At 39.9% G+C, this 26,110-nt stretch overlaps 3 protein-coding genes and 3 non-coding genes across 6 annotated transcripts; all 6 read right to left on the bottom strand.

Annotated features, from left to right (window-relative positions):
- Window positions 1-6,348: 6,348 nt before the first annotated feature.
- Window positions 6,349-7,817, bottom strand: nkx6.1 (NK6 homeobox 1). The gene is made up of 3 exons (XM_033989707.2): window positions 7,268-7,817; window positions 6,930-7,102; window positions 6,349-6,617 (listed from the first exon to the last, which is right to left on the bottom strand). The coding sequence occupies exons 1-3, from the start codon at window positions 7,815-7,817 to the stop codon at window positions 6,372-6,374; spliced, it is 969 nt and encodes a 322-aa protein (XP_033845598.1). The 3' UTR covers window positions 6,349-6,371.
- Window positions 7,818-9,384: 1,567 nt separating this feature from the next.
- rpl17 (ribosomal protein L17) lies at window positions 9,385-12,632 on the bottom strand. Its single transcript, XM_033989706.2, has 7 exons — window positions 12,560-12,632; window positions 12,091-12,141; window positions 11,880-11,920; window positions 11,047-11,181; window positions 10,783-10,881; window positions 9,654-9,845; window positions 9,385-9,478 (listed from the first exon to the last, which is right to left on the bottom strand). The coding sequence occupies exons 2-7, from the start codon at window positions 12,128-12,130 to the stop codon at window positions 9,431-9,433; spliced, it is 555 nt and encodes a 184-aa protein (XP_033845597.1). The 5' UTR covers window positions 12,131-12,141; window positions 12,560-12,632; the 3' UTR covers window positions 9,385-9,430.
- Window positions 9,551-9,618, bottom strand: LOC117392344 (small nucleolar RNA SNORD58). Its single transcript, XR_004543045.1, has one exon. It is a non-coding gene; the product is annotated as a small nucleolar RNA SNORD58 (small nucleolar RNA).
- LOC117392343 (small nucleolar RNA SNORD58) lies at window positions 10,944-11,011 on the bottom strand. The gene has a single exon (XR_004543044.1). It is a non-coding gene; the product is annotated as a small nucleolar RNA SNORD58 (small nucleolar RNA).
- Window positions 11,986-12,052, bottom strand: LOC117392345 (small nucleolar RNA SNORD58). The gene has a single exon (XR_004543046.1). It is a non-coding gene; the product is annotated as a small nucleolar RNA SNORD58 (small nucleolar RNA).
- A 780-nt stretch (window positions 12,633-13,412) lies between the features above and the next one.
- mfhas1 (multifunctional ROCO family signaling regulator 1) lies at window positions 13,413-25,944 on the bottom strand. The gene is made up of 2 exons (XM_033990104.2): window positions 22,571-25,944; window positions 13,413-14,304 (listed from the first exon to the last, which is right to left on the bottom strand). Exons 1-2 carry the CDS (start codon window positions 25,503-25,505, stop codon window positions 14,177-14,179), a joined length of 3,063 nt encoding a protein of 1,020 aa, XP_033845995.1. The 5' UTR covers window positions 25,506-25,944; the 3' UTR covers window positions 13,413-14,176.
- Window positions 25,945-26,110: the final 166 nt, after the last annotated feature.

Raw genomic sequence — 26,110 nt, 5'->3', positions numbered from 1 at the left:
CAATCTAAGGTATTAAAATGTGTTTTATTACCACATTAAAATCCATTAAACTAAACAAATTTGGTCTGTTTCTAGGGGTGTGAATCTTCTACTGCCGAATCTAAACAGATCTTTGTGCCAAATTGTATCATTTTCTTTATCCTGAAAGGATAAAAGGTTGATCTGAATTATTTATATACATTTCATTAAAATTTAATTTTGAGCAATTTGATCCAATTAAGTAAAACAACCACAATTCTAACCAAGCTGAATGTCCAAAAGTGTGTATTTGCCTTCACAAAGCCTTCTTCCCTCTCTTCCCTCCTAAACCCAGGTGCCGTACCCTGATGGACTAGACCAACAGTATTTTATTGCCTGACAGGAACCTCATCATAAATAACTCTATGAAAAATGAGACGGATGAGCACAATAAGCTGCTGAACTTGAGAGCTTCTCATCGATTATGGAGATCTGTCCGTCAGTGACCCAGGGTTTTATGAGTCCTATATATTGATTAAAAACACAAAGAAAATACTTTGTCCACTTAATTCAGACTCTTATTAAATTAGCTTCCTTTGTCATCTAAATCAAATGTTATTTTAAAAGAATTTCATTTTTGTGTATAAGCTTTATTGTGGGGAAATTAAATTAACTCTAGTGCATTGTTAATGCATATCGTCCTTAGGCAGGCTGGAGACCTTTCACCCTTGACCTCAGAGAAGCGTCTGGTCATAAGGGAAATAAGGGGGGCACAGACCCCATGCACTTAAGACCCTCTCATTTCTGGCCACCTTGATTTGGCACATCAAATCAGTGGGCGTTCAGATCAATAGATTCTCTGAGGTTGACTTCATAAGTAGGCCATAAGAAGCTGTAGAGATATTAACACTGGGTAAATTGAGGCTGACTGGAGTTCATGCTCCTGTTTCTGCTTTTGGAAGTAATCTGCACTAAAACAGGCCCACATGTTATCTGGACACTTCTGTCAATACACTGTATGTAGACTGACAACATACCACATACTAAATCTACGGCAGGTGGGGTGGGCAACCATTAACTGCACCACTTTAATTTAAGTGGTCACATTTTTCTGTTTGTTTGTCATTTTGAATTACAAAAGTATGTCCTTCTGGCTTGTTTTTGAGGAGAAACAACCCTTTTATAGACCATTTATAAGCAACTTTTGGGGTTAAAACAAAACACATGAATACAGAATGTTCAGACTGAAAATTTACTTTTCTTCTCTTTAATGTATTTTTTGAATGTCATTCGAAATAGATATTTGAATTATTTTATTTTTATTTACCCACACTCCCAGTCAGTATGAATTATCAAATGCCTTTGCCAGAGTTTCCAAACAAAAGATGCATCCAAAAACGTGCTGATTCTGAAATCAAAAATTGATTACATTCTATTTGAAATCAGAATTTTCAAAGTGATGCTTTAATCCTTTGGTGCAGTATAATAACTAAACAGCTACATGCACATTTCAGCCTCTAAAATGTTTCTAAATGACACTTCTTTAGACATAACACACAAGATATCAGATTTCCTGAAGGGTGTAAGATGTACTTAATTTGGCATTAGTATGTGGTCTGTTTAATGGTGTTCACAGTGAACAGTCACAGTGAAAGCCCAGCGCAGGTCTAATGTGTCATTCTGTCGCAGAGCAGAGCAGCCCCTCTCACACATTTGGATAATGCGATGGGCCCTCCATGTTTATCTTGTGATGCCTTCAGTGGCAGTGCACTCGCAGCCACAGAAACCACATTGTGTGTATAATTTACCAGCAGCATTTGTCAGAAGAGGGATCTGTGGAGGCTAATGATCCACAAGAAATTAATAGGTTCATAAAATAGAAAAATCTACCGTTCACACAAGCATGGCAGGAGCCCGTGACTTTGATAAACTGTTAAATGAGAGATAACCAGGAGGGAGGGGGCTCATCATCTCTCTAGGGTGTTTCTACTGCACCCCGGGCAGCAGGAAGTAAGATATCTGTGTTAACTGTGTCATTACACCTAGCACTGAAGGTGGCAGAACTGGACTAAACATTACTGCAATATTTCCTTCCATCAAAGTCTTTTTTTTATATCACTTTAGTTTGATGAAAACTAGCCATGAACTACTGAGCGGAACACTACACATTTGTTTAATCACAGTTTTTACACAGCAGAGTAACAACTAACTGCACCATTTTGAGACTACAAGTTCCAGTAAAGTGCTAAAACACATTAGACAGCCATATAATACAATAGTGGTACGTTTCTGTAACACACCAGATTCCAACGCATAAACCCTCCCAGATTGTTTCAATTTAATTATCAGCCTATGCATTTTATTACCTTGTTAGTGTCATGTGAATTTATGTCTAAACTTCACTCTTTGATAGCCATAGTGTCAGTTCTGGAAAAGCCACAGGGTCTGACTAAAGAGACAGCCAGCTCAAATGAATGTATAATCAGGCTTTGATTTCTGTGGGCAGACCGGGTATGCTGCCGACAGCTTGAGACCATCTATTACTTTACTGCCATTTCTTAAGTGTTTGCACCCACTGTAACCCTGCCACTTTATCTGTTGGTTTTTATTTTCAGAGTGCATGATGTCCATATGTTACCCTAATAGTTGCTATAATTCTTATGCAGCGCTTGCATTTTAGGAGTCCTGAATAAAAGTTTAGAGAAGAATGCATTTTACTAAAATGCCTCTCTACAGCACACTATTGGGTTGACATTGAAGGATTTGCAGAGCCAAAGAGATTTATTACAGATTTAGTACAGTTGAATAAATATGGCAATTTTATTATTGCTGCAATATGATACAACGGGTTGGAATAGAGATAATTGGGTGATGAGGGTGGCTTGACCAGAGTCCAGAAGGTGCTAATTTTTCAGATTACTAAACTCTAGCTTGTACAGCAAGGACAATAACGTAATCGTCTTCTCAATCACAGGAGCATAAAGCTGCAGTTAAAATACTGTCTTTAACATTTCAGGAGCACACTGCTTAACATTTGGGTTTCAAATCTGGGCCATGTTCTTTCCTTGAGTAAACTCTTACATTTCAGTTTTTGCTAGCACTGTTTGATCATATTTATAAAATATTCAAGATTAAATGCAATATTTTCGAAAAAAAAATAATAATAATAAATTTCAAAGATATGTTTCTTATTAAACTGATGATGTTCTGTTATTGGTTTATTTATAGTTAATTTTAACACAAAATAAGAAGCCAAAGGAATTGTCAAAGTCATGCACCACACATGATTATATATTGAATATGTTTACCTGCATCGGCTGATGAGACACCTGTTCATATGACGTAAGTGGAGAAGCTCCTGTGACACACAGAGGTGAAACATCATTAAAAGAGATTATCTCAGAATAAATACTTGAATGAGGTTACAACCCAGGCTGTGCCCAACACAGAGCTACGAGACCTGCAGATAACACGGCTCAAGATTATATCTCATGATATCTCATCTGAGTCACTTTCCTAAGTATGCACTCAAAGATCACGCCAGCAAATGAGGCCTTCCTCTGAAAGAGCACCTGCACAAAAATCCCATACACTTAATTATTGGCATAGGCTGTCATTAACTTGCTCAAGCAGACGGAGCAATTAACATTGACTTTCTTTCCCTGCCCTATAGGCCAGCTTTCAGTGGACAGCACAATAATGCCTCTGGAATGAATTAAATTCTCAGATTTAGAACACTATGGATTCAAAGCAGTGGAGCTCAGACTGTTTTCACTCAACCATGAATATGTGCTAAAAGGGAAGATAGCAGTCCTTTAGCTTGAGTGAGGGGAGTGCTGCCACTGTGTGGCCCGTTAGCTTTTCATAATGGGGGATCCCAAGGCGCTCCTTATCAGAAGACTCAGAGCAGGGTTAGAGTGAGATAAGGCCACAGGCAAATGTGAGCCACAATTCATTGCTGTGGGAGCCAGAGCCCCCGTGACACATGTCCTTGTGTGTAATCTCTTGTACTACATGGTCGACCGAGAGCCTGTCAATGGACTCTTTTTAAAGATGGCCTAATGCTAACACATTAGTCACAGCAGCAAACAGGCTACAATTTAGAGGAAGTCAACAGGTTTGTCAGCAACAGGCTGCCCTACTGTGTGCCTTAAAAGTAGGCAACGCTCAAATAATAATACACTTTTCATTTGACCATTTTCACCTGCTTGCATGATCTCAGTCTGTCCTATTACAACACATCTGTATTTGCCAATTTAACAATGTAATTATTTAACAGCCTAATGATTTTTTAGGAAGAGTCAAACTTCTGAAATATGATACCACCTTATAAGCAAAGACACTGGGTCTGTTTTTGATGGATATTCAGTAATGACACATTAGAACAATGCAAGAGCCAACAGACAACTGGATAAGCTATTTTATTTTAATTTTGGACCAATGTTAATGACCTTCATAGAACTATCGACCAATATAAATAAATGTGATATAATTTGTCCATACCTGTTCAGGGTGAGTTGTGCTCAGGCGGGACACTTTCCTCACCCTGCAGCTGCAGACAAAAGATCAAGGAAGATCAGGAGTGCCCACATTCTCGGCAAAATGACGCTGGGTTGGCAGGAAAAGGAGCAGAGATAGCGAGCAGGATCTGCTTGGCAGAGCAAGTCAGACAACAGATGCTGCAGCCTGTCCCTGTGGGCTGGGGCCCATGTTCTCTACACCTGGAACACATAAAGCAATGTTCCTTCACACCTAGAGTCAACACACAGCCTGTTAACTTCATCTGGAGATAAAATATACACAAAATGATTTAATCACAAGCGGATTATCAAGTGTCTAATTATCGAGGTTTATGCCTGTTTTTAGCTTTCACTTGATTCACTTGATGGCGCGGTGTGTGAAATACCTCAGTTGCTCTGATGTAGCTCCTCTCTGACTAATATTCTACAGCCCCAGAATCATTTTTAAAAGCTTAAATGCAGCGGATGCAGCTTTAATGACTAGTTCTATGTACAAGACTGACCCCGGAGACAAAAAGAGAGAGGTGCCACTTCACCGCTAACAACTTCACTGTCCCCCAGCAGCGCCAGGCTCCGGCGCGCGCATCATCCACAGCGCGCGCCTCATCCACAGCACAACCACAGCACAGCCACAGCACCACCGCAGAGCACAAGCATACACTATTTATTACTACATTCAGAACTATTCATAACGCCAAACTGAGCCTGAGAACGTCAAAACATTTAAGACGAGGCTACGGAAAAGCGAAGTGTAACTTTACCTTCCCGAAGGGCCGCAGAGACAGCACAGCATCCAGAAAGAGCGCAGTTTATCCGGTTTAAAAATCAAATGACACGAGGTTAATACAGCTACATTAATAGCACAATTAATAATATTTAAATAATAATATCCTATACTAAATATATGTCACCGGAAAATAAAACAAATGTGAAAAGGCCTTTATGCTCCGGCCACTTGAAACATCCAAATTCCTCTGTCCTAAATAATAACTTACCAGATATAGTTACCGGATTCAGATTTTCTCGTGTTTGATTGTTGTTGTTGTTGTTTTGTTTTTAAATAATGGTTCATAGATTTCCCGGGGATCCAGAGATCCACGTGTTAAATAAAATCTGCCGGACAGAGGAAGAACCCGCTGCAGCCAAACGCACCGAGCATCAGCAGGTTTTAGTCCTCTACTTTCTCTTGTTTTAGACAGGACAGGTGCATGCCTCACACTCAGAGAAAGTCATCTGAAGACCTGCGTGTGTTGGATCTGCCTATGGCGCGGTCTCTTATGCATCAGGCCTAAACAATAACATTAAATAATACATCATCACGCATCTGTCACAAAGGGCCTTAAATAGTTGCTTTGCTCAAAGCCAATGACAACAACGCCAGCAGAATTTTATTACTATTTTTTTAATTATTATAATTATTATTAAATAAAAGTGCATTACATTTATCTGTCAGAGCTGTGCAGTTCAGTCCTTGTTAACAAAGTAATTAGATTCAAATCTGAGTGGAGTGTGGCCATGGAGGATAAACAAGGAGCGAATATCACAACGTTCATATTTTAACCACAGGAAGTTATTATTCAAAAAAGAAAGGTTGTTGTGTCAGCTAGACAAATGCCATAGTCCACTCTGTTCACCATGAAACTGCGTCTGAATACTTGATTCACTCAGAGCGCTTTGTACAAAACACAAAATGATGATCATTTCTATGGGATACAACTCACGGTTATATTTACAAGTGTTCATTCCATCACTGCGTTAAAACGCGTCTGTCCTAACAGAAAACGCTCTTGTTTCTTCTTTTGGAGTTAAAGGACAGGCGTGTGGCACAGTGCAAAACTACAGCTTGAACTGTGCATGGTCCGCGCTCCAGAGTCTTTCACCCAAAACAGTCAATTAAGAGCTGTCATTTTCAGACGTGTGAATTAACAGCGACGCGCAGGGTTTGTGTTTTTTCAGCAGCTGCGTGATCTTCTCGTCGTCTGAGTTCGGGTCCAGTGGTCTGTTGTAGTCATCGTCGTCGTCTTCGTTGTCCGAGGTGCCTTTCAGCCTCTCTGTCTCTGAGTCCTGCTTCTTTTTGGCCGTGGCCATCTCAGCAGCATGTTTTTTCCTCCATTTAGTCCTTCTGTTCTGAAACCAAACCTGCGACACAAAAAAGGAGCAATGAAAAATCCGGTACAGAAAACTAGGCCTATGCCCAGTGTGTTTTCAACAACCCAGGCACTTTGTCTGGACTGCCATCCGAGTTGTTAAATTAGTAATTATGTAATAAACAGAGAACTGGAAAAGAGCAGTGCAGTCAAACACTAAATAATGTGAGTCTGCAAAATATTCTATTTATTTTTGTATTTTTTGCAATTATTGTAGGTGTGTTGTTATTATTATAGTAAATATCTTATGTGTAATTCAGATCTCTGATCCAGGCCATATGTTAATCTGTTAAATTGAACTCACTTTGACTTGACTCTCCGTCATTCCTAAAGAGTACGCGAGCCGCGCGCGCTCCGGCCCCGCTAAGTATTTGGTTTGTTCAAAAGTCTTTTCCAAAGCGAAAATCTGTTGTCCCGAAAATGTTGGCCTCGTATGTTTCCTTTTACCGTCTTTGTCGAGCAACACCGAGTTCTGATCTGAAATGTGGAACAAAATAGGTCATATTTAATCAATCTGCCACAGGATTAAACACATGTTACAGGCCTCACATCATCTGTATTTAGCTCGGCTGTGTGTCTATTATATCTGTATTTATTAACTTCAAATAAAAATAAAGTTGTCTGTGTTGGTTACACACTTACGGGGTGAACAGGCGAATCTGGCGTCCCTCCAGTGGGGGCTCTGCATCACCCCTGGCCAAAAGATAGGCGTCCTCCCCGGGAGGTCCGCCAGGGGTTTGGGGTACCGGGCCACGGCCACCGCGGCAGCGCTGGGGCTGAAGTATAGTCCAGGAGGCGGCGGGGGGCTTAAGCTGCTGAACCGGGGCAGTCCTGACAGAATGCCCGCTGTGGAGGAGCCCACGGCGGATGAGCCCGTGGAAGAAGACGTGGAGGGACGGTTTAGGATGTCATTTATCCCGTGAGGGGTCGCCGACGAACACTGCTGCGGAGAGCCCAGTCCGGAGGACAGTCCGGTGGAGGATTTGATCCCGGGGGAGGACACGGCCATGCCTCCCGGGTTGGGAGAAGTGGTAGCCGGTGAAGTGGAAGAGTTGGGGCCACTGGAGGACAGGGGGTACGCCGGGTACAAGGGGGTCTTCATCTCGGTCATACTGTGCAGAGCGGCCAAAGGAGGGGTGCTGAGGAGAAAGGCGCTCTGTCGGGACCCGTCCATCGGACCCACGGCTAACATTACAACAGTGAATGTGCACGAGCCTGTCCCAAAGATCCACTGTGCGCCTCAGCTGTGTGACACGGCCCGCGCAAAACTAAACTAAAGTCACAAGTCACATTAAATGTCCATCACAACGAGGATTCGCAAAAAATAAAATAGGGTAAAAAGCACGCACACACTTATGTAACATCTCTGAAGACACTGGAAAAATAAAAAGAGCCTTTCTGCTGTATCCGTATATTCCACGCTGCTCTTGTGTTTTCTTCACCTCGGACAGGTTTGCCCAATAGTGGACAATAAAAAGCCACTTTCTCTGTTGTGCTCAAGGAGTTGTTTGAGATAATAAAACATTATCATCTATTTCTAGTGTGTATTAGCTGAAAAGTCAAAAGTTTGAGAGGGGAGAGCGGGGAGCTGGATGTTTGTGTCCGGATTGGGTGACCCGCCTGTGACGTGGGACGAGTGGATTTAGAGCCGGGGCCCCATTGGCTCCTCAGCCCGGCTCTGATTTGCTGGACGTACAATAAAACGACTCACCAGTGACAGCAATCAGTTTTACTCAAAATGAACTTGATAGGTAAACTATAAGGCTAAACATGATCATTTTCATTTTAAGGCGAAAAGTAGGCCACATGTTCCGTTGGCATTTGTCTACATTTAAAGTAAACAACATCAATGAGCCAATATAGCCATTTATATTAATCATGTTCTAGCCTGATGCGCCCAGAGTTATATATATGTATATTTTAATCTTTTAACATACCTCACCCGTGCAGCTCTTATGATACAGGCTTCAAATAGTGGCCTAGAAATCTACTGGAGGACATTAGACAATATTTTTCCACACATCTAAATATTCTCAGCACAGGTGCGGCTCTAGCAGAAACTGCATAAAGACACTCGTTAGATTTAAAGATTGTCATCAGAGTATATGGCATAGACCTATTGTAGGTACATGGCGTTTATGACTTGAATGACGAACTGTTTAATAACTCACACAAATCCAAGGCCTCAAAGACTTGCCTTTCTACATCAACCACACACCACCAGCGACATCTAGTGGTGAACTGGTAGAAAGTGGCGATGGGTGACTGGAAACATAACCTTTGAGTATCGGTGGTTTTTAAGTGTTTGAAGTCACATTCAGTTGAAACCTACACTTAGGCACATCATTTGTAGGATATTCATTTTCTACAAACAACTTCACCTACTTCTCAGCATTAGTTTCTTCCTTCTCCAAACAAATTAGGTCTATACACTTTTATAGAAGTTTATAAACCACAAACACTCCTTTTGCTATACACTAAAGGAATTGTACCAAATTTCAAGATAAGTAAATCAATTTTTCAAACTGAATAAAAATTGCAATCACTCTCTAAATCCTAAAAAGCTTAAGTTTATCACAACACAGTATGATTATTTTAAATCATCTTACCTCAAATGCACTTTCTGTCCTACCCAGGGCAAATGTAAACTGTTAAAAAAAACTCAACTTTCACCACTGGCCACATGACTACTCATGATGTAGATTTATTCAATGCAACAAATATAAACACCAAGTTATTATGGATTTTTGTGGCAAAATAAAGAGGCAAAATTTAAGTTTTTTTCTTCTGTTTTATTACTGAAATCTACTCCCGTGCCATGAGTTTCTGCTTCTTCAGCTTCTTCTGAGAGACCTGGGGAAAAGAAGGAAAAACAATGTAATTTCTTATAATTACACTTGGCATGTCACCTTCTGAATACATTTAGTTGCTCAGCTTACTAGTGTTTATTTTCATGGGTCATCCAAAGGTGTCCTAAGAAGTCATCACCGCAACTTGAGCAACCAAATTTATATAGACAGACACTTACCTTTTTCTTTTGGGCCACCTCCTCCTCTGGTTTAGGGACGATCTGCTCCTTCTCAGTGAGGATCATCTCAATGTGGCAGGGAGAGCTCATATAAGGGTTGATGCGTCCATGGGCGCGGTAGGTGCGTCTCCTCATCTTAGGGGCCTTGTTGACTTGAATGTGTTCAATGACCAAAGAATCCACATCCAAACCCTGCAGAAAAAGGGCCACAATGCCATATATCATTTAATTACATTGTTCATGAACATTAAAAGAAGCGTGTGGAGGATTTATCTTAAAGCTGGGGTACCAAACTTATTTTTAGTGTATATTGTAAAAGCAGCACTTTGTAAAATGAGACTACTGTGTGTAGCATATACTTTTATTTCTTAAACTGGAAGCAAAAGCTGCACTAATTGGCTACATCAATTTAAGCACTTCTTCCTTCAAATGTGGAAAACCAGTAACCCAGCTTCATTTACAGCAAGTTAGTAAAAATTAATATTTACTTCTAACGTTATTCTTTGTTACAACATTGTACGTCAGGTACAGTTCAAGCCAAATGTCCACATTTCAAAATCAAATCCAATTTGAAATTAACAGAGCAGTCCATGATTATAACACTAAACACCAGCATCTGCTTTTATGTAAATACAGAAGGTTTCTGTAGGCATGTTTGCCTGTATATTGAGGGGAAAAAATTATTAACTGCAGTGGCTTTTAGGGCATTTGCCATTCTGGTTCAGTTGTAATCATAATTTTTCAATATAAGCTACCTTTATAATAAAAAGATGAACCTAAGATAAAAAGGTATCTTTGATGTTTAATGTCTGAATGACCCATCAACCATCTGCTTTTACAGACAGTAAATTTAAAAAGCCAGTCATTTTTCTGTTCCTCTGGTTCTTACGCACTTGCAAGCAAACCAATACAAGTGCGCCTTTGTAAGAGGAGTTTATTCATCATTCTAGTAATTGTGTTGCATATCAACATTAACAAATTTGGTTATTACTAGGGTGATTTTCAGTCAGCAACTTCAGAGGCTGAGTGGAGTCACTTGTGCGTTCCATAATTGAAATAAAAATGCATGACTTTGGTAAACCCAAATTTAAGCTGTGGCCCTTTACTTGACAGCCCCAACAAACCATACCTTGAGTTCAGCATTGCTCTCGGCGTTTTTTAACATGTGAAGGAGAAACTCTGCACTTTTTTTAGGCCAACGTCCCTGGGTCCAACCAAACTGCTTGGCCTATTTTAAAACAAAAAAGTGATTCAAAGTTTTGCACAAATACTTAGAATGGTCTTAAAATAGCTGCTCAGCCAATAAAGTTTAGTTTCATCTTTAATCCAAAGGTGTCCTAAGATGGTCATCATTGCAGCGTGTTAATTCTTCACTTAATTTACATGTACATACCTGAGCACACCTTCCTACACCACCATTGTAGCGGCGGAATGGGACACACTGATGCTTAACAACCACATCACGTAGATATTTGTTGGCCTTACGGATGTGCATGCCCTTGATGGCCTGGGCTGTCTCACGAGTGTTCTGAGGAAAAGACAGAAATGAAACTAGGTTAATTTGCAAAGTAGGTAAGGCAAATGTAAAGCACAGGTTGAATAGATCTAGTTTTGATTTACCATACTATCTCCAATTATAAGTACTGTTCATTAAAAAAAATCCAACTGCAATTTGATGTCTGGCAATTATAAAATTCTGTTTAAAGTTTAAATTAACAACCAGGAACATCAACATTGGAGAAAATATAAACTCAAGTACTTCAAAGCATGATTGAGGTCTAAATTACCAGATTACCAGTTTTAAATCTGTCAAGTGGACAAATTGTAAGAATGAAGCCATTTCGCTGCTCATCCAAGCCGCTTCTTCAGTTCTGATCTGAGGATAAACCATAAGTGATTCTTATTCTAAGCTAATTTCTTGGCAATATTTTCCAGCTGTCTTGCCAGTTTGACGTAGACCCGTAGTTCTAAAGATGAATCTAAAGATAAAGAAGAAGCAGCTTGGATGAGCAGAGAAACGTCTTCACTTTAACAATTTGTCCAGTTGACAGATTTAAACTTCGTCTTTTTCTATGGATCAGACCAGGACGACTGAGGGATTACTTAGACAGGAATTGTTATTTAAATAATTGCAGCATTTGCCATTTGACAATAGCAATGCCGATGCATCTTACAGCTGTAGGTTAGGGAGACAAGAGTTCACACACACAAAACACACAAACATACCTTAAAATGAACCCGCAGATTGGAACCCCTCGCCTTGCAAGCTGGAAGGGAAAGAAACTATGAAAATGTGCCTTAAAATACCACACGTGTCGTTACTGTCAGTAGGGCATCTCAGTCCATTTGTTATATTTTCATCAGAGTTCCAAAGGTGTCCTAAGTAGTCATCACAGATACATAACATTATACCAAATCCATACACATGAGTACTCACACTTTGTCGGGTTCTCGGGGTCAAGCGAGTAGCGGACCATTTTCAGATAGTCTGTTGAAGAAGACAAAATTATTACACAGGGAATTACACGCCAAGTCAAGCTAGCTTAGCATTAGCTTCAGTCATGAAAGCAAACATAGCGTGTAAATGCCGATATCGTGTTTAAGATTAACGTTTCACGCTACAAATAAATACGTTTACAAAATAAGAAAAGCCACCGCAACACATCATTTGTACGCATATGTGAGTTTTATCGTGGAGAACATGGCCGCGCTGAGGTGTTTGATCCAACCGGCTTCCACAGTGTCACTTTTTAACAGTCAGCGCTTCCCATACAGCACTATTTAAATACATTAAACGCATATTTAATTGTCTAATGCTACACAAACATCCAAATATGCAGGATGGCGATAGTTTTACACAGATTCAGTTCATAATGGTTTCGTGTGAGGTAAAATCGCTCCCATACCTCTGAGGCCGCAGAAGAAAGAGGAAGTTCCGCCGCAGCGCCACTGTTCTTCAGCTTTGTGTGGGAATTACTGCCCCCTGGTGGAGTGGTGGACGCACTTCTTAAATATAGACCATACAGTGCAATGTGTTACTTTGAACAGTTGGTGGGGATGTTTATATTGTAATGTTTCAAGGAGGTGCAGCAAAAAGAGGCAGCCAACATTGTTATTGATTCAAATGTTAAATCCGTCTTTACTTCTGCTCAGGTTTCAGAACTGTTGAGCTCTATAGATGTTCTGTTTTTATAAGAGATATCCAAATGTATAATCCACAATTACTATTATTATTATTATTGGTTAGGAGTTGGTCCCACAAACTTACCATATTAAGGAAATGGCTGCCCCTCAGGACCTTCACAGAGTGTTGAAAATTAATATTCACCCAATGAATCGCTACTGCGCTATTTTATTTTTGCAGATTTACAGTATGCATGTCAACACACTGTATGGGCACACTTACTCCATTTGATAGTCCACTTGATATAAATTGTTTCATTGGGAAGTAAAACTTGTATGGACCATGGGCATTTGAGTGAGTTATCTGAAAGAAAATGGCAACATAAAGTGCTCTCCCTTCTGTATTAGTATGAGTTCTTGAGTAGAATAATACAATCAGAACATTGTTATTGCAAATGGATGTCTGGTTTAGGTTACCATGGTGAGCATTTCTCCAATTTTCTTTACACCTCATTATTTTGAATTGTCAGTGCCAAAGGTGCCTAAAAACTGTAAGCTGAAACCTATGAATATAGCTCATTTGTTTAGTTTATATAAATCTGTATAGTAAATCTTTTAATAAAAATACAGACACAGTTTTATATTAAAGCCAGATATTTATTTTGGTATTATTCTGTGAGCTGTTAAAACCAGCAAACAAGTGCAACACCCCTGTATCCAGGTCATGCACAACATTGCACTGATAATGTGTCAAAACTAGGATGGTCACACCCTAGGCCAACATATGAAAATAAAAATATATTAATAGGAAGATTACTTCCCCCTTAGTTCAGATTTTTTCAGTGAGGGGATAAACAAACCCTAATGTCTCCTCATTCCAGTGACACATTTAAGGAACTACTGTACAGAAAACAATTATTATTCTGTAGTTTGGTCAAAAACAGTTCCAGTACAAATTCCACTGACCACTCCTTGGCAGTTAGTCTTTACTGCATAGCCTTTTGTGGTACACCATACAGAGAGATACAGTGAACAGACATGTTCAGAGTGGACACTATGTAGGTGTCTTGTAATGGTTTGAATTTATGAAAACAGAAGTAGTGTGAGTCAGACAGCCCTGGTAATACAATCTGCCTTTGAATTGTCTGGAAGTAACTAGTATGATACTTGTGCTGTTTCGTACTCCTTCAATACAATGGATAAAAGACAAAGGACAACTTGAAAATTACAGCGAATATGACGACATGCAAAGTCTGCTGTCCATATGTTTTATTATTGTATAAATACTCAAATATTACAGAGATGTGTGCACTTTTAAATGTCCAGCATAAATGGAAACAACAGGTACACTCAGGATGGCGTTTTGGAAAAGCTATAGAGCCACTGGTAGAGTACTGCTGTTATTTTGGACTGGGGCTGACTGCTGTGGGAGTCGGAGGGTAAATCAGTGCTACATTCACACGCTCGCCGCCATTTGGACAGATGATTTCAGTGAGTCCCTCCGGCCGAGGCTGGCTGAGTAGTTCACCTGAAATACACACACGAAAAAGAATATGAGATGCAGTTCACAAAAAGTGTCAATAGATGGCAGCTTTACTTTATAAACTACTTTGGCCTTTTCATTTTGAAAGTAGAGGTTGTATGCAAAAAGTAAGTAATGTCATGAAATTGCTCATAATACTCCAACTTATATTTGAAAAATATTTTAACTAAATTAATCACATTTGATTGTCTCACTGAGCCTTTTAGTAGTAAAACATGACAGCTGTTTTGTAGCCTTGAAACTAATTTGGTTCACATGTGAGATGATACTAATTTTTCTGCTGCATGTCTGTTATTGTCACAGTGTCTTTGTAAGCCCATAGTGTGCAAATGAGTCTAATGGCTACATATAAAGGCATAAAGACATCAGTGTAGCAGTGCGCACACACATACTGGACATACAATATCTCCACATTCTAGGACACTTCCTGTTCAGTGCACACAAATCTGTCACAAGCTTTTCCTGCACCACACAGTCTGACCTAAAGCGAGATCAGGAACCTTTATTATGTTGAGGATATAAAAATGTTTCCAAAAAACAAAAAAGTAATTGCACTGAAGCTTGACTATAAATATAGTAAGTGTGGGTACGCTCACTGACCCTCTGACTTTCAGCAATACAACTGCCTTTTCCAGGGTCAAAACCAGAATGGCCAAAGAAACTAAGAGCCCAGAGTATCAGTAAAGCAGTATGTATTTAGTTGTATTGTATAACAGTATTAACCACTGTCATAACCACTTTCCTGAGCCTGTTTTATGCTATACAACACGGTCCATGTCAGCCTTTACTCATCGAGATTTATAATCTGCTTTAGACATCAACTGACCTGTTTTTGTTGCCCAGGTCTTTATCTGGTACAGTTTTTTTTTTACATCTATATATGCTATCCACAATCCATGGCACAGCTTAGTGTGTATATAATTATCTCTAATGCAACAACATAATTTTACAGGAAAACTAGACAGAAGCAATGTGGAAACTTGGATAAGTTGTGGCCATCCTCGCGTTGACGCACGGCTTTGGTTTTGCGAGCTTACACACATAAACGCAAATACATGCAGTGTGTCTAGGAGCATCAAGGGAAGGGTAGGGCATCCGGACGGTGTGATTACTGTGGCTGGTGCTGCTATGACTTGAGTCACATTGAATGAACATCCGGTGCGACACATGTATAATGTATAAAAAGCTCTCTGAAAAATAAAGCAGCTTTTTATAGGCTATAGTTTAGAATTAAGTGAGATAATCAATTGGTGTATTTTGGCGTACTGTCTATGGTGCTTATACTCACCTATTGTGTGCTTTCGGGTAAAGATTTGACCTTGTATGGACACCATCCCAAAGCTACTTTTTGTTCTGGCAACGTCTGATTTACAAATTAAGCACTGATAATGATTCAATAAGGAAAAACAGAGCATTTCATCTCATGTGATGTATGCCACCCCTTTAGACACTGTAAGCAAAGGACAACAGCACAATCAGCATAGATGTGATATAATGGTCTTTGCCCAGAATGTTGTAAAGAATATTTTAAATTGTTGTCCATCAAGTGTACTGTTGTCTTGTCACCTCTGCTGCTACAGCGTTAGCAGTACTTAAACCACGGCCTAATCCTAACCCTAACCCTACTCTTTTACTCTGGGGCTGTTTGGACACAGTCCAGATAAAAACAGTCCAAACTGATTTTGGGTTTTGTCACAATATTCAGTCATTTTCCTCATTTGGGAAATAATATTTCCTTTCCTGGAAGAGGATGAGTAGTCATGCAGTCACTGAAATAGGTCAACACTAATAACTCCTCCTCCTGAACCTCGTGCCTTAACAGTCACAGAAAAGCTGAATCTGAGGACATAGGGGGAGGAGGGAGAGACTGGCCCTTGACTTTAAGAGCAGGAATGTGCAGATCTCTTGTCAGGCCTCCATATTTACACTTCAGCAGCAGGTACAAGAATCATTTACATTCCTCTGAGTTTGGTCTGTTTCCCTGGAAGCTTTTCTATTTCTGCTCTCACAACTATGAACAACAGTCCTTTGGCTTTCTGTTAAGGAATGTGCATCCTCTTATTCAATAAAAATACACTTTCCTGACTCCTGAAACTCCCTGTGGGGTGCAGGATGTTTGTTAAGAAATGTAGGGAAACTGAGCTGTTGAAAGTCAATTCAGAGAGTGTTGGACTGTGATCTCATTTCCTTCACACTCAGAATCTGTGGAGGTACAAACTGGCTGAAAGGCATAAAGTTTATATCACATCATGAAAGAGAACTTTTTGCAACAAATTGACAAATTGAAGATACAACTTAAGTTAGTCAAAAATATTTCATTACTGTGGGTTTTACCCTATTTGTGTTAATTTGTTTTAGGTAATTGATAATAAGACATACATTCTGCCTTCACTTCACAATCCTTTTTTCACAGATCCTTTTATTCATACTGTTTATAGCATCTGCAGAGCCTCCACACAGTGTTTAAGCTCAGAGGAAGGAAAAATAAAATTGTAAATAAATTATTTGTTGGAAAATAATGTTTTTTGTATTGTCATCTATCAAATTAAACACAAGCCTGAAATAAGTTGCAAATTATCAATTTCTTGTAGGTGTAAGATGGATCCTTTTATTCATACTGTTTATAGCATCTGCAGAGCCTCCACACAGTGTTTAAGCTCAGAGGAAGGAAAAATAAAATTGTAAATAAATTATTTGTTGGAAAATAATGTTTTTTGTATTGTCATCTATCAAATTAAACACAAGCCTGAAATAAGTTGCAAATTATCAATTTCTTGTAGGTGTAAGATGTAATAATGTGAAAACAGGGTATACACAAGAAATGTCAGGCATGTACAAAATAAGGCTATGTAATGGTTAATGAGTGACTGACCAACATGCAATTTCCTCAAATTAATTTCAGGAGTCACCAGTCTGTAGACATACACTATAACAGATGAGAGCTTATTCTATCTGAGCTGTTTGACCTTCATAACAATGTATCTTACTAGAGTTACTTACACCAGCCCCTGGTGCTGTAAAAAGGCCCAGCTCAGCCATCTCTAGACCTAGATCTATACTAATGGTCTTATGTCCACACGTGTGACCACCGTGTCAGTCGAATGCCTCCGAGTTCAGAGGCAATATGGCAAAATAATTAATCACAATTTTATTTTCCATATATTAAACAATTATATTTATTTATTCTTATTACAAATAAATATGTTCCTCAGTCTCTCCCATAGCGGTTAAACAATTTATAACAAAATATTATGTCATTTGAATGGGAAAACGTCCTCATTACTTCCTCATATTCCATACAGAGAAATTCAGTCTGGGGTAGCTTCAGCAGACCACATTTTTTGTCATGCTACTGGATTAGCCAGTCAAACCAGAGTAGTAGTAGATTCAATTTCTCTAGAAAGTACTTTGGAAAAGTCTTTCTTGTTGGCCAGTTTATGGTGGGATGCCCCTGTAAAGAGATTGTGAATCTCAGTGTGGTACTTTCCTGATCAAATACAATAGCCATGTCTTTATAATGTCATTTAACTGACCTTTTTTATTCTCAAAAACCCACAGGGCACTGCCCATCAAATTGAGACACATGCACAATGCACGTCATAGTCACAATTTCGCAATCTATTGTGGCACATTGCATTGTTGTTGATATGTAATTATATACAGTACAATGGTCATAGTCCAAAATCGATTTGTATATGTAACTTTAAACTCAGCCGTACTGTGGCCAAATTAGGTAACACAACATCAATCACGAAGCCAAGAGGGAGGCTGTAGTGCTGCTGCGCTAACAATCAAAAGACTTGGTCGGCACAATATAAGCTGCTGCAGCGCTCAGGACAAGAGTCACACACACACCAGGTGTAAACATGCACAGCCTCCATCACATGTCTGAGGTAATTCTGCAGCTTACCACCAGTGATGTAACAGGATTGCCAATCTTTACTATGGGATTACTCTCTGCACCATCAACATGGTCCAAGATTTCACAGAGAAAATGTCAGTATAAGAATTTAATATGTAAACTTTAAAACATTTTAGGAACAAAATGATGGGCATGCAATCCCAGGAAAACTGCACATATGATATTTCTCAATGGTAGCCACAATATGGGCTTATCTCAAAAAAAGGATGTCTCATCTGTCTGAAATGTGAATGGAGTGAGGAATGAATGGAGTTAGGAAACAAGGGTCAACAAGGCTGACAATGGCATATCTGGGCATGTTTTAACAAGCTGCTCACTTGTAATACAGGCATGCATATAGACTGGCTTTAAGAATATCATGTATATTTTATCAAAGTCCTCTCCTGTCAAAACATCGTACTTATATTTTAAAATACATTTTATTAAAAAAAAGAAAGAAAGAAAATCCTGTGTCTTAACTGCTATTGGGCAATAGTGACAAAAATGTATATATATATTTTTTTTTTATGTTTGCATTATCTCAATAACTATATTCAGGTGATATTCAACTATGCATCAGGAAAAGTTTTTTAAAAAGAAATTAGTCTTAAAAACATGCCTATTTCAATGTCTTGGTTCAAGTATTGCACAAAATGTGAACGGACCATAAAAATAACCACAAAAGGGCAGAAATATCACTTCATACTGTTGTTTGGGAGATTGCATTAGATGTTTAAGCAAATTGTATTTTTCAGCTCCTTTTGATGTAATTTGTTATAGTTTTATTTACGGACAGTATACACAATATTCCTCGACACATGGTATTTTAATTTGGTTTAAAATACTGAATCTCATTTTGACACAGTTGAGAATGAGATTAACAGCAGTATTAGATTTATGATGAAATAAATAATGTTACCTAATGCTGCTCACCACAAAAATGCAATGCAGCCGCCAGCATGCCCTGTAATTAATTATAAACGTGTGACTCTGCTATTAAGTTGCTGACAATGACGTCTCAGAGAAAGACACAAGGACCACAGACAAGTCAGCTGCATAATGATTCCACACAATGCTTCAGTTTTCAGGGAAATTACCGTGTAATCTTTTACACAGCAAAGCATTTAAAGAAGAACTATTCACATAAACTCAAGACTGTAATGCCATACTCAGCGTGAGGGTAAAACGACTGTGGTGTTTCCATTAGTTGATTTGACCTGAGAAAATGAAACTAGAAATGAATAAAAGTTAAGTTAAAATAGCATCCTCTTAACAGTTTTAAATTATTCATAGTTGTCAGATGAGAAAAGAATTTATATGTTGGCAAAACAGGTCCAGCTAGTACCGTTACCTGCCAAGCATTTCAGATTAAATAAATGTATTACCAGCGGCAACATATTAAAGAAGACATATTGTGCTTGTGTCTGTTATATACTTAGAATCTATGACACTTGTGGATCTCTATGTTATAATTTGAACATTTTAAATTTCAATATTCATCTAAAATGACTTAATAAAAAAATAAAAATAAAAAAAACTCCGCTGACTTCCGTGTTAGAAAACTGTGGTGCCCAATGGGAGACGACGTCATCGTAAATGTCATCACAACAAAGAGCCGTGAAGTTGCCCGCAACTCCGATGGACAGCTGTACATCACACCAGAGAGTTCTGGATTCTTTTCATTTGTACCAAAATGACTTTGTGACACTGCTGAATCCTACGTATATCACAGATTAAGAAGATAAAATTGGAGAATGAAGTTGGTTCAGAGCAGTGACTGTGTGTCAGTTACAGTGAACACAAGGATTGATCGGCAAAATGGCGTCTTGAAAATAAGCGATTAAAGATTGCAGGAGTCACTCCAAATACAACTTTGTGTGAGTAAATGGTGAGGAGAAACAACTATAACATGGTTAAAAGATGCAGAATAGGTCTGCTTTAAATTCAGTGAGTTGAATTATTAAAAAAAAAATTATAGGCATTCAACAATTAAATTATCACCGAAGGATGATTTAACAGCAATATTTCACAAAAGTTAAAATGGTAACAGTTGGCTCCATTCCATGTTTTGTCAAATATGAGGCAACCCCTAAGATAGAGACAAACAGCGTCTAATTAAGAGATGAGAGTGTAGTATGGAGAGAACACATAGCCAAAAGCTTTAACAATTAAGTCAGAGTACGATTTGTGCACTGGTTGCCAAATTACTGTGCAAGTAATTGACACATAAAAAGGTTCTGCTGCCTTTTCCTACACATGTTTAACTTATTTGGCCAAATCCCCACTAATCCGTGGACAATCACTCCTCTAATTTCCTGTTGAGAGTAAATTCAGCAGCAACCATAAGTAGTGAAGGTGCTTTTGGCATGAGCCACTAGATATATTCTACTTCACTTGAGTGCTCATACAACAGAAAAGGCAACGTCTACCATACTGTAATTTAGTGGCAGCCACGGGCACAGTGGCACCAAAGCAGTGGTTCTGATGCAAGGTTCTGATACAGACTCTGGTTTCCTGGTGGTCCCTCCTCCAGACAGCGTCTATGAGGGAACTTTGATCTTTCTGCCAAGAGTACCACCTCATTGTGCTCTAATCATGCCTTCCATATCATGCTTTTCCAGTATTTGTCCAGCCTAGATAATAGGGATCGTAAAGTTTCATATAATAAAATATCAGTACAAATTGACTGTACAGCACTGAAATTTATAAAATGGATAAAAAATAGTTTATTTATTCAAAAGGACTATGCGTGTTAGTGCACATATACTCTATCATACTACGGATTGTCTCCACTGGCTAATTCATTTCCATTCATTGTCTCACAAACTAACAGTATTGTTGGTTTACACCAGAGGTCTCCAAACATTAACTCGGGTAGCTACCACCCCATTCCAAACAGCTCTCCTCAGCTTAATTAGTAAAATGTGTTTATGTATATGCTACTATACCTACCTAATCATGTTTGTTTATTTTAGACGACTACCTACCTTCGTGCGTTATAGTTGATAATGCTTTATGAGCTCATGCAACTACCAAAAGAAGTAACTCTTCTCCATTTTCATTTCATAAAAGTTGGGGACCTCTGCAGTACATCAGAAACATCTCTGTAAAGTTGATATTCAAAAAGAACAAATACATTCCTTTAAAGTCTCTTTCCTGATTCAACTACAGTGTGTTTAGTCTGGAGCCTAAACTCTGCATCAGCCCTGAGCAGCTAAACATATCATGTCCATAAAAGGCCTGGCCCTGGAGAAAATGTGTCCTGGTTCATAACCGTAAAACATCAAGGCAAGGGGTCCCAGTACAGACAAGTACATCATATGGTGTAATGTATGTCTTAATGGTCTGAAAGCTCAAAATAGTGTAATTTGTTTAGCGCAAGTACGAACGATTCAGTCCCTTAAACACCCTCATTTGGAATAATGCTATTCTCCTGTTTAAATGTCCCTCTGTTAAATTGTCACTTAATTGTCAGTTATCTCTACTTCAACTAACCAACACAAAAACATGAGGATCAGTGAGCCGTTTCACTTGGTCCACTGACACAGTTTTTATAGCTCCCAAGACATTCTACAAACCACTTCCTGTTTTGGTTCACTGGCTAAATAGAAAGCAAACTTTCCATGGGATTCTTTGCACTAATCAGCCCAGAAAAAACACATTTTACCAACATCTATAAAGAGTAGAAACTACCTCGCTACTTTACACCATTATCCTGTATATAATATATAATCCTATATATATACTATATTATCAGCACTTTCTAAGTACAGTTATACAATTCAGTTGTGTGACACAGATATGAGTGAAGTGTTGGTCTCCCTTCAGCTGTCTTCAGTACAATTAACAACAAGCGTTTTTTGGTCAGTTATATAACTATGAAAAGGCCATAACAACCTGTTGAACACAAGCTCTATTGTAGGAGAATGAACAGACTAATCAGAGCATGCTTCACATAACAGCCTTGTGAATTACTAAAACTGTCAAATGCCTCAGGCCCCGCTCAAGGTGCTTTAATTGTGAATTCAGAGAGTAAAAGAATAAGTTTTATATTGCTGAAGCTTGAGATACATAAAGCTAAGTCAAATACACTTTTGTGACTATGCATTTTTAATTGTGGGTAGTGTGACAGAAACAGGTCTGTCAGCAGCTCCATTTAAGCCATAAATGTGGAGTTAGTACAGCAATGCTACTGCTGATGTTTGGCTCCATCATCCTCTCCATACTTTGGGGTGGTGAATTGATACGGTTATAACTGTAATAAATATATAGGCTTACTTCTACAAGCATAATGTATTCAACAAAAATAATCAGTTTAAAAATCCTACTAACACAAAGTGGACTTATTACCTGGAAAGGCATGTGGGCTGGATGACCCTCTCTTGAGGCACTTTGAACACATGATATGCACAGAGTAGTGGAGCGCAGGCCACTCTTGAAGCAGCATGTTCAGCTCTTCCACCAGTGGCATGATGGCTTGCCACGCAGTCCAAATGTTGGGCAGGGAAGCATGGCTGACTATGGATAGTGTCTCTGTCAGTTTTCCTTTTGGTGGATGGTGGCTTATTAACACAGGGACTTTACCACGATATGCACAGATTTGATGCCTTCCATCTGACCGTTGGACAACATGGCTGTTTATCTGCACACTGAATCGATCAAAGAGTCCCGGAGGAAAGAAAACAGGGAAGCAGTACTGAATGTTCAGCTGCTCCAATGAGAAGAACTGGCAGAAGGAGCCTCCACCGGCCGAGGCCTCTGTGCTGCTGGGGGACTCGCTGTTGACGTAGCTGGGAAACCTGTACCACACAGTGGCTCCATTCAGTGGATTTCGCCGGGTTTTGTTGATACAGTAGCAGATTCCCATCTTTTCCAGGAGCTGCATGATGAGGTGAAGGTCCTGCTGGGTCTGAATGAGTGGTCTGAGAAGCAGGCGGATTACGTTAGAGGGCAGAAGGCCATTTTGAAGAAAGCCCTCCACAAAATGCTGCAGATGTGTAACCCTGAGACTCTCTCCTTTCTCATCCTCAATGACCAGGCTCACCCTCCCTTTGTCCCCCCTCTCACCCTCAGCCAGAAGTCTGTTCAAGAGAGTGGATTCCTCTCTCTGGAAAAACACATTTAAAATTGCTATAAATCTTGGAAGATTATGAAAAACATATTCTTTAAGAGTAGGACTGTCCTCAAAATACAGCAGTTTCCCACTCTCATGTAGGTAGGACAAAGCACTCTGTAGGCGGTCCTCTGTTAGTCCTGCCTGGAGGCCCAGACGTGCAGAGTCCCACCAGGAAAGCCACAGATCTTTGGGTTTAAAGTGCAGCTCCTCTAGCATCTGCCAGGACTTAGGCAGCACGCGGTGGAGATTGGGGAAAATGTCTCTGTGGTCAGCGACGGACATGAGCTTGTCCCTTAGCCTCTGAATGTTGGTGTGTGCGCAAGTACAGCTAACAGACACCACAGGGGAGAGAATCTGCAGTCTGTGGTTCAACATGTACTGTAGCTGGGATTTCCTGCGCCGCAGGTTCCTATCAGACACACCATAAAAAGGGACATGAGGGCTAAAAGAGCGGACATTAAAGCCCTGCTCCAAAGCCAGGTCCACCTGCTGAATGAGGCCTCTTAGAGACTCTATGTCAGCATGCTCCTGGAGGCCAATTTGTCTGTGAATGTCCAGGCTTTTCTCCTCCACTTCCATTTCTCCACACACGTCTGTGTGTGTGCCTACTACGCACACTACGGCATGAGGAACTTTGGCACCGAGGAGGTGAAGAAAATACCCAACATGGGCATAAAAGTTCTTGGGTGTATACATTTTAAGATTTACTACAAGGACATACAAAGCACCAGGGGAGAGAAAAAAGGGTTTTATGAGGTCATAATTTTGCTTCCCTGACAAATCATACACTAAAAATGTAAGACACCTGTCTATATCTGCTACCCAGTTTGTGACTTCAATTCCTTTGTTTCCATGGAAATGTGTCACATTTTGCGATTTGCTAACTAAACTCTGCCTGAGTAAAGTTTTACCAGAGTTCTTCAACCCCATTAATACCAGTTTAAGTCTTGGCTTCACAGCAAGCTGGGATTGTGCAAGTTCTTTTTGATAAGCAGCTATGTATGGTATTCCCTTCATACACACCTCATAAGGAGGCTGGATAAGAGGGTTATCCTTAACTTTCCAAATGTTCACTTGGGATAGCTTTCCAAAATTATCCGGGAGTATGGCTATTTGATTACCCTGTATAACAAGCTCTTCCAATTTTGACAGTTCTACAATGGAATCTGGCAGATATGTTATGCTGTTATTGTCCAACCACAGATTGGCCAAGTTCACAAGTTGTCCTAAATCTTCTGGAATGCAAGTCAGTTTATTTCTGCTCAGGTAAAGTTCCTCTAATCCTTTGATGCTTAAAATAACCTCTGGAAAGTTTTCAAAATGGTTTGAGGAGAGATTAAGCATTTTCAGTCTTTGCAAATTGGTGAATGCAGGAGGCAGCACTCGTAGGTGGTTACTGTCCAGCATTAAGCTCTCGATCTTGTGCAGTTGACAGAAAGTGTCCGGCAATGCGTTGATACAAAGGCAACTGAGCCACAAGATTTTTGTAGACTTTAGTTTTACAAGATCTGTTGGCAATTTCTCAAATTTATTTCCCGACAAGTCTAGCTCCTCTAACTCCCAGAGACCAAGGATCTCAGTCGGAAATTGATTCAGCTTGTTGTGATCTGCATCCAGTGTTCGCAGCTTGGTGAGGTTAGTGAAGGATTTGGGTAGATCCCGTAGCTCATTAAAGCTGATGTCGAGCTCTTCCAAAAACTTGAGCATACCAATTTGAGAGGGTAAATATTGTATTTTGTTATGGCTGACACAGAGCTTTTTCAGTCCCTTTAACTTCCCAACATCCTCAGAGAGACATTTTAGGCAGTTGTGGCTCATGTCCAGTTCAAGTAACTGCCCAAGCTCAAAGATGACTCCGGGAATAACCGTGAACCTATTCCTTCTGAGAACAAGAACACGGAGATTGTTCAGACTGGATCCCAGGCCCTCGGGCAGTTCCTGTAGAAAATTATTACCGATATTGAGCACCTCTATCTCGGCGATATCATCTGGCAGTATGATCTCCTGGTTGTTTTTGGAGCACAGGGTGAGTTGGCGCAGGTTACTCCGTAGTTTCCTGGATCTGAGGGCTGCATCCCTCCATATCCTGGCCGTCTTTAGGTTATTCTCCTTGTCCTCCATGGCGTTGCAGCCAGGCGTCTCCTCCTTGTTTTCATTTACGGTCCTCATCGATATTGCGCGTGCAGCATGATGGTCCAGCAACAACAATCTTCACGGCACGCCAAAACGACAGTGCTAGCCGGCAGATAAACAAACATCTTAAATAATAACGCTGTCGTTGGCCACAGCGTTGCTCCGTGCATCCTCTGCTTCTGCGCCATTCACCACACAATGAAAACAAACCAACCGTGATTATAGCGCACGCTGTAATCCCCGACGACCGGAGCGCAGCGCTGGGCCCTCTCCCCGCCTCATAATGGCCCCGGTAACCTTCCTACAGTTCATTCTTATTCGCTCGGTCACTGTGTATATGGCTTTTGTCTTAGCGGTGCCTCGGCTCTGAGTTTTCTGCATCTAGGAGTGAAGGGAAGCGTTGGAGTAGGAGCAGCAGCACCCTCCCTGCACACTGCGTCAGTTGGACCCACCTTCCAGTGTTCCTTCTCCTTCCTGCTCAGTCACCAGTGCCACCACAGGGGGGCAAAGGGAAAGTGACTGCCTGCACATGGCCAGACTGCGCAGTGTCCGCATAGAGCCAGGATAAAACCACTGCGTAAAATAATGCCAGAGAGAAAAATATATATGTAAAAAAAAAAAAAATCATCTTACACTTAAAA

The sequence above is a fragment of the Periophthalmus magnuspinnatus genome, chromosome 23, assembly GCF_009829125.3.
Source record: "Periophthalmus magnuspinnatus isolate fPerMag1 chromosome 23, fPerMag1.2.pri, whole genome shotgun sequence".
NCBI lineage: Eukaryota > Metazoa > Chordata > Actinopteri > Gobiiformes > Gobiidae > Periophthalmus > Periophthalmus magnuspinnatus.
This window is presented reverse-complemented; position numbering and strand designations above follow the sequence as displayed.

Bases quoted from the DNA above. Each gene is read 5' to 3' on its own strand.
- mfhas1 (XM_033990104.2), bottom strand. From the start codon at position 25,505: ATGAGGACCGTAAATGAAAACAAGGAGGAGACGCCTGGCTGCAACGCC. The intron at 14,305-22,570 runs GTAATAAGTCCA...TGTGTATTTCAG, and splicing joins CAGCCCACATGCCTTTCCAG to GTGAACTACTCAGCCAGCCT.
- nkx6.1 (XM_033989707.2), bottom strand. From the start codon at position 7,817: ATGTTAGCCGTGGGTCCGATGGACGGGTCCCGACAGAGCGCCTTTCTC. The intron at 7,103-7,267 runs GTAAGTGTGTAA...TCCACATTTCAG, and splicing joins CAGATTCGCCTGTTCACCCC to ATCAGAACTCGGTGTTGCTC. The intron at 6,618-6,929 runs GTGAGTTCAATT...TTTGTGTCGCAG, and splicing joins TGACGGAGAGTCAAGTCAAA to GTTTGGTTTCAGAACAGAAG.
- rpl17 (XM_033989706.2), bottom strand. From the start codon at position 12,130: ATGGTCCGCTACTCGCTTGACCCCGAGAACCCGACAAAGT. The intron at 11,921-12,090 runs GTGAGTACTCAT...TTTCCCTTCCAG, and splicing joins CCCCGAGAACCCGACAAAGT to CTTGCAAGGCGAGGGGTTCC. The intron at 10,882-11,046 runs GTATGTACATGT...GTTTTAAAATAG, and splicing joins GTGTAGGAAGGTGTGCTCAG to GCCAAGCAGTTTGGTTGGAC.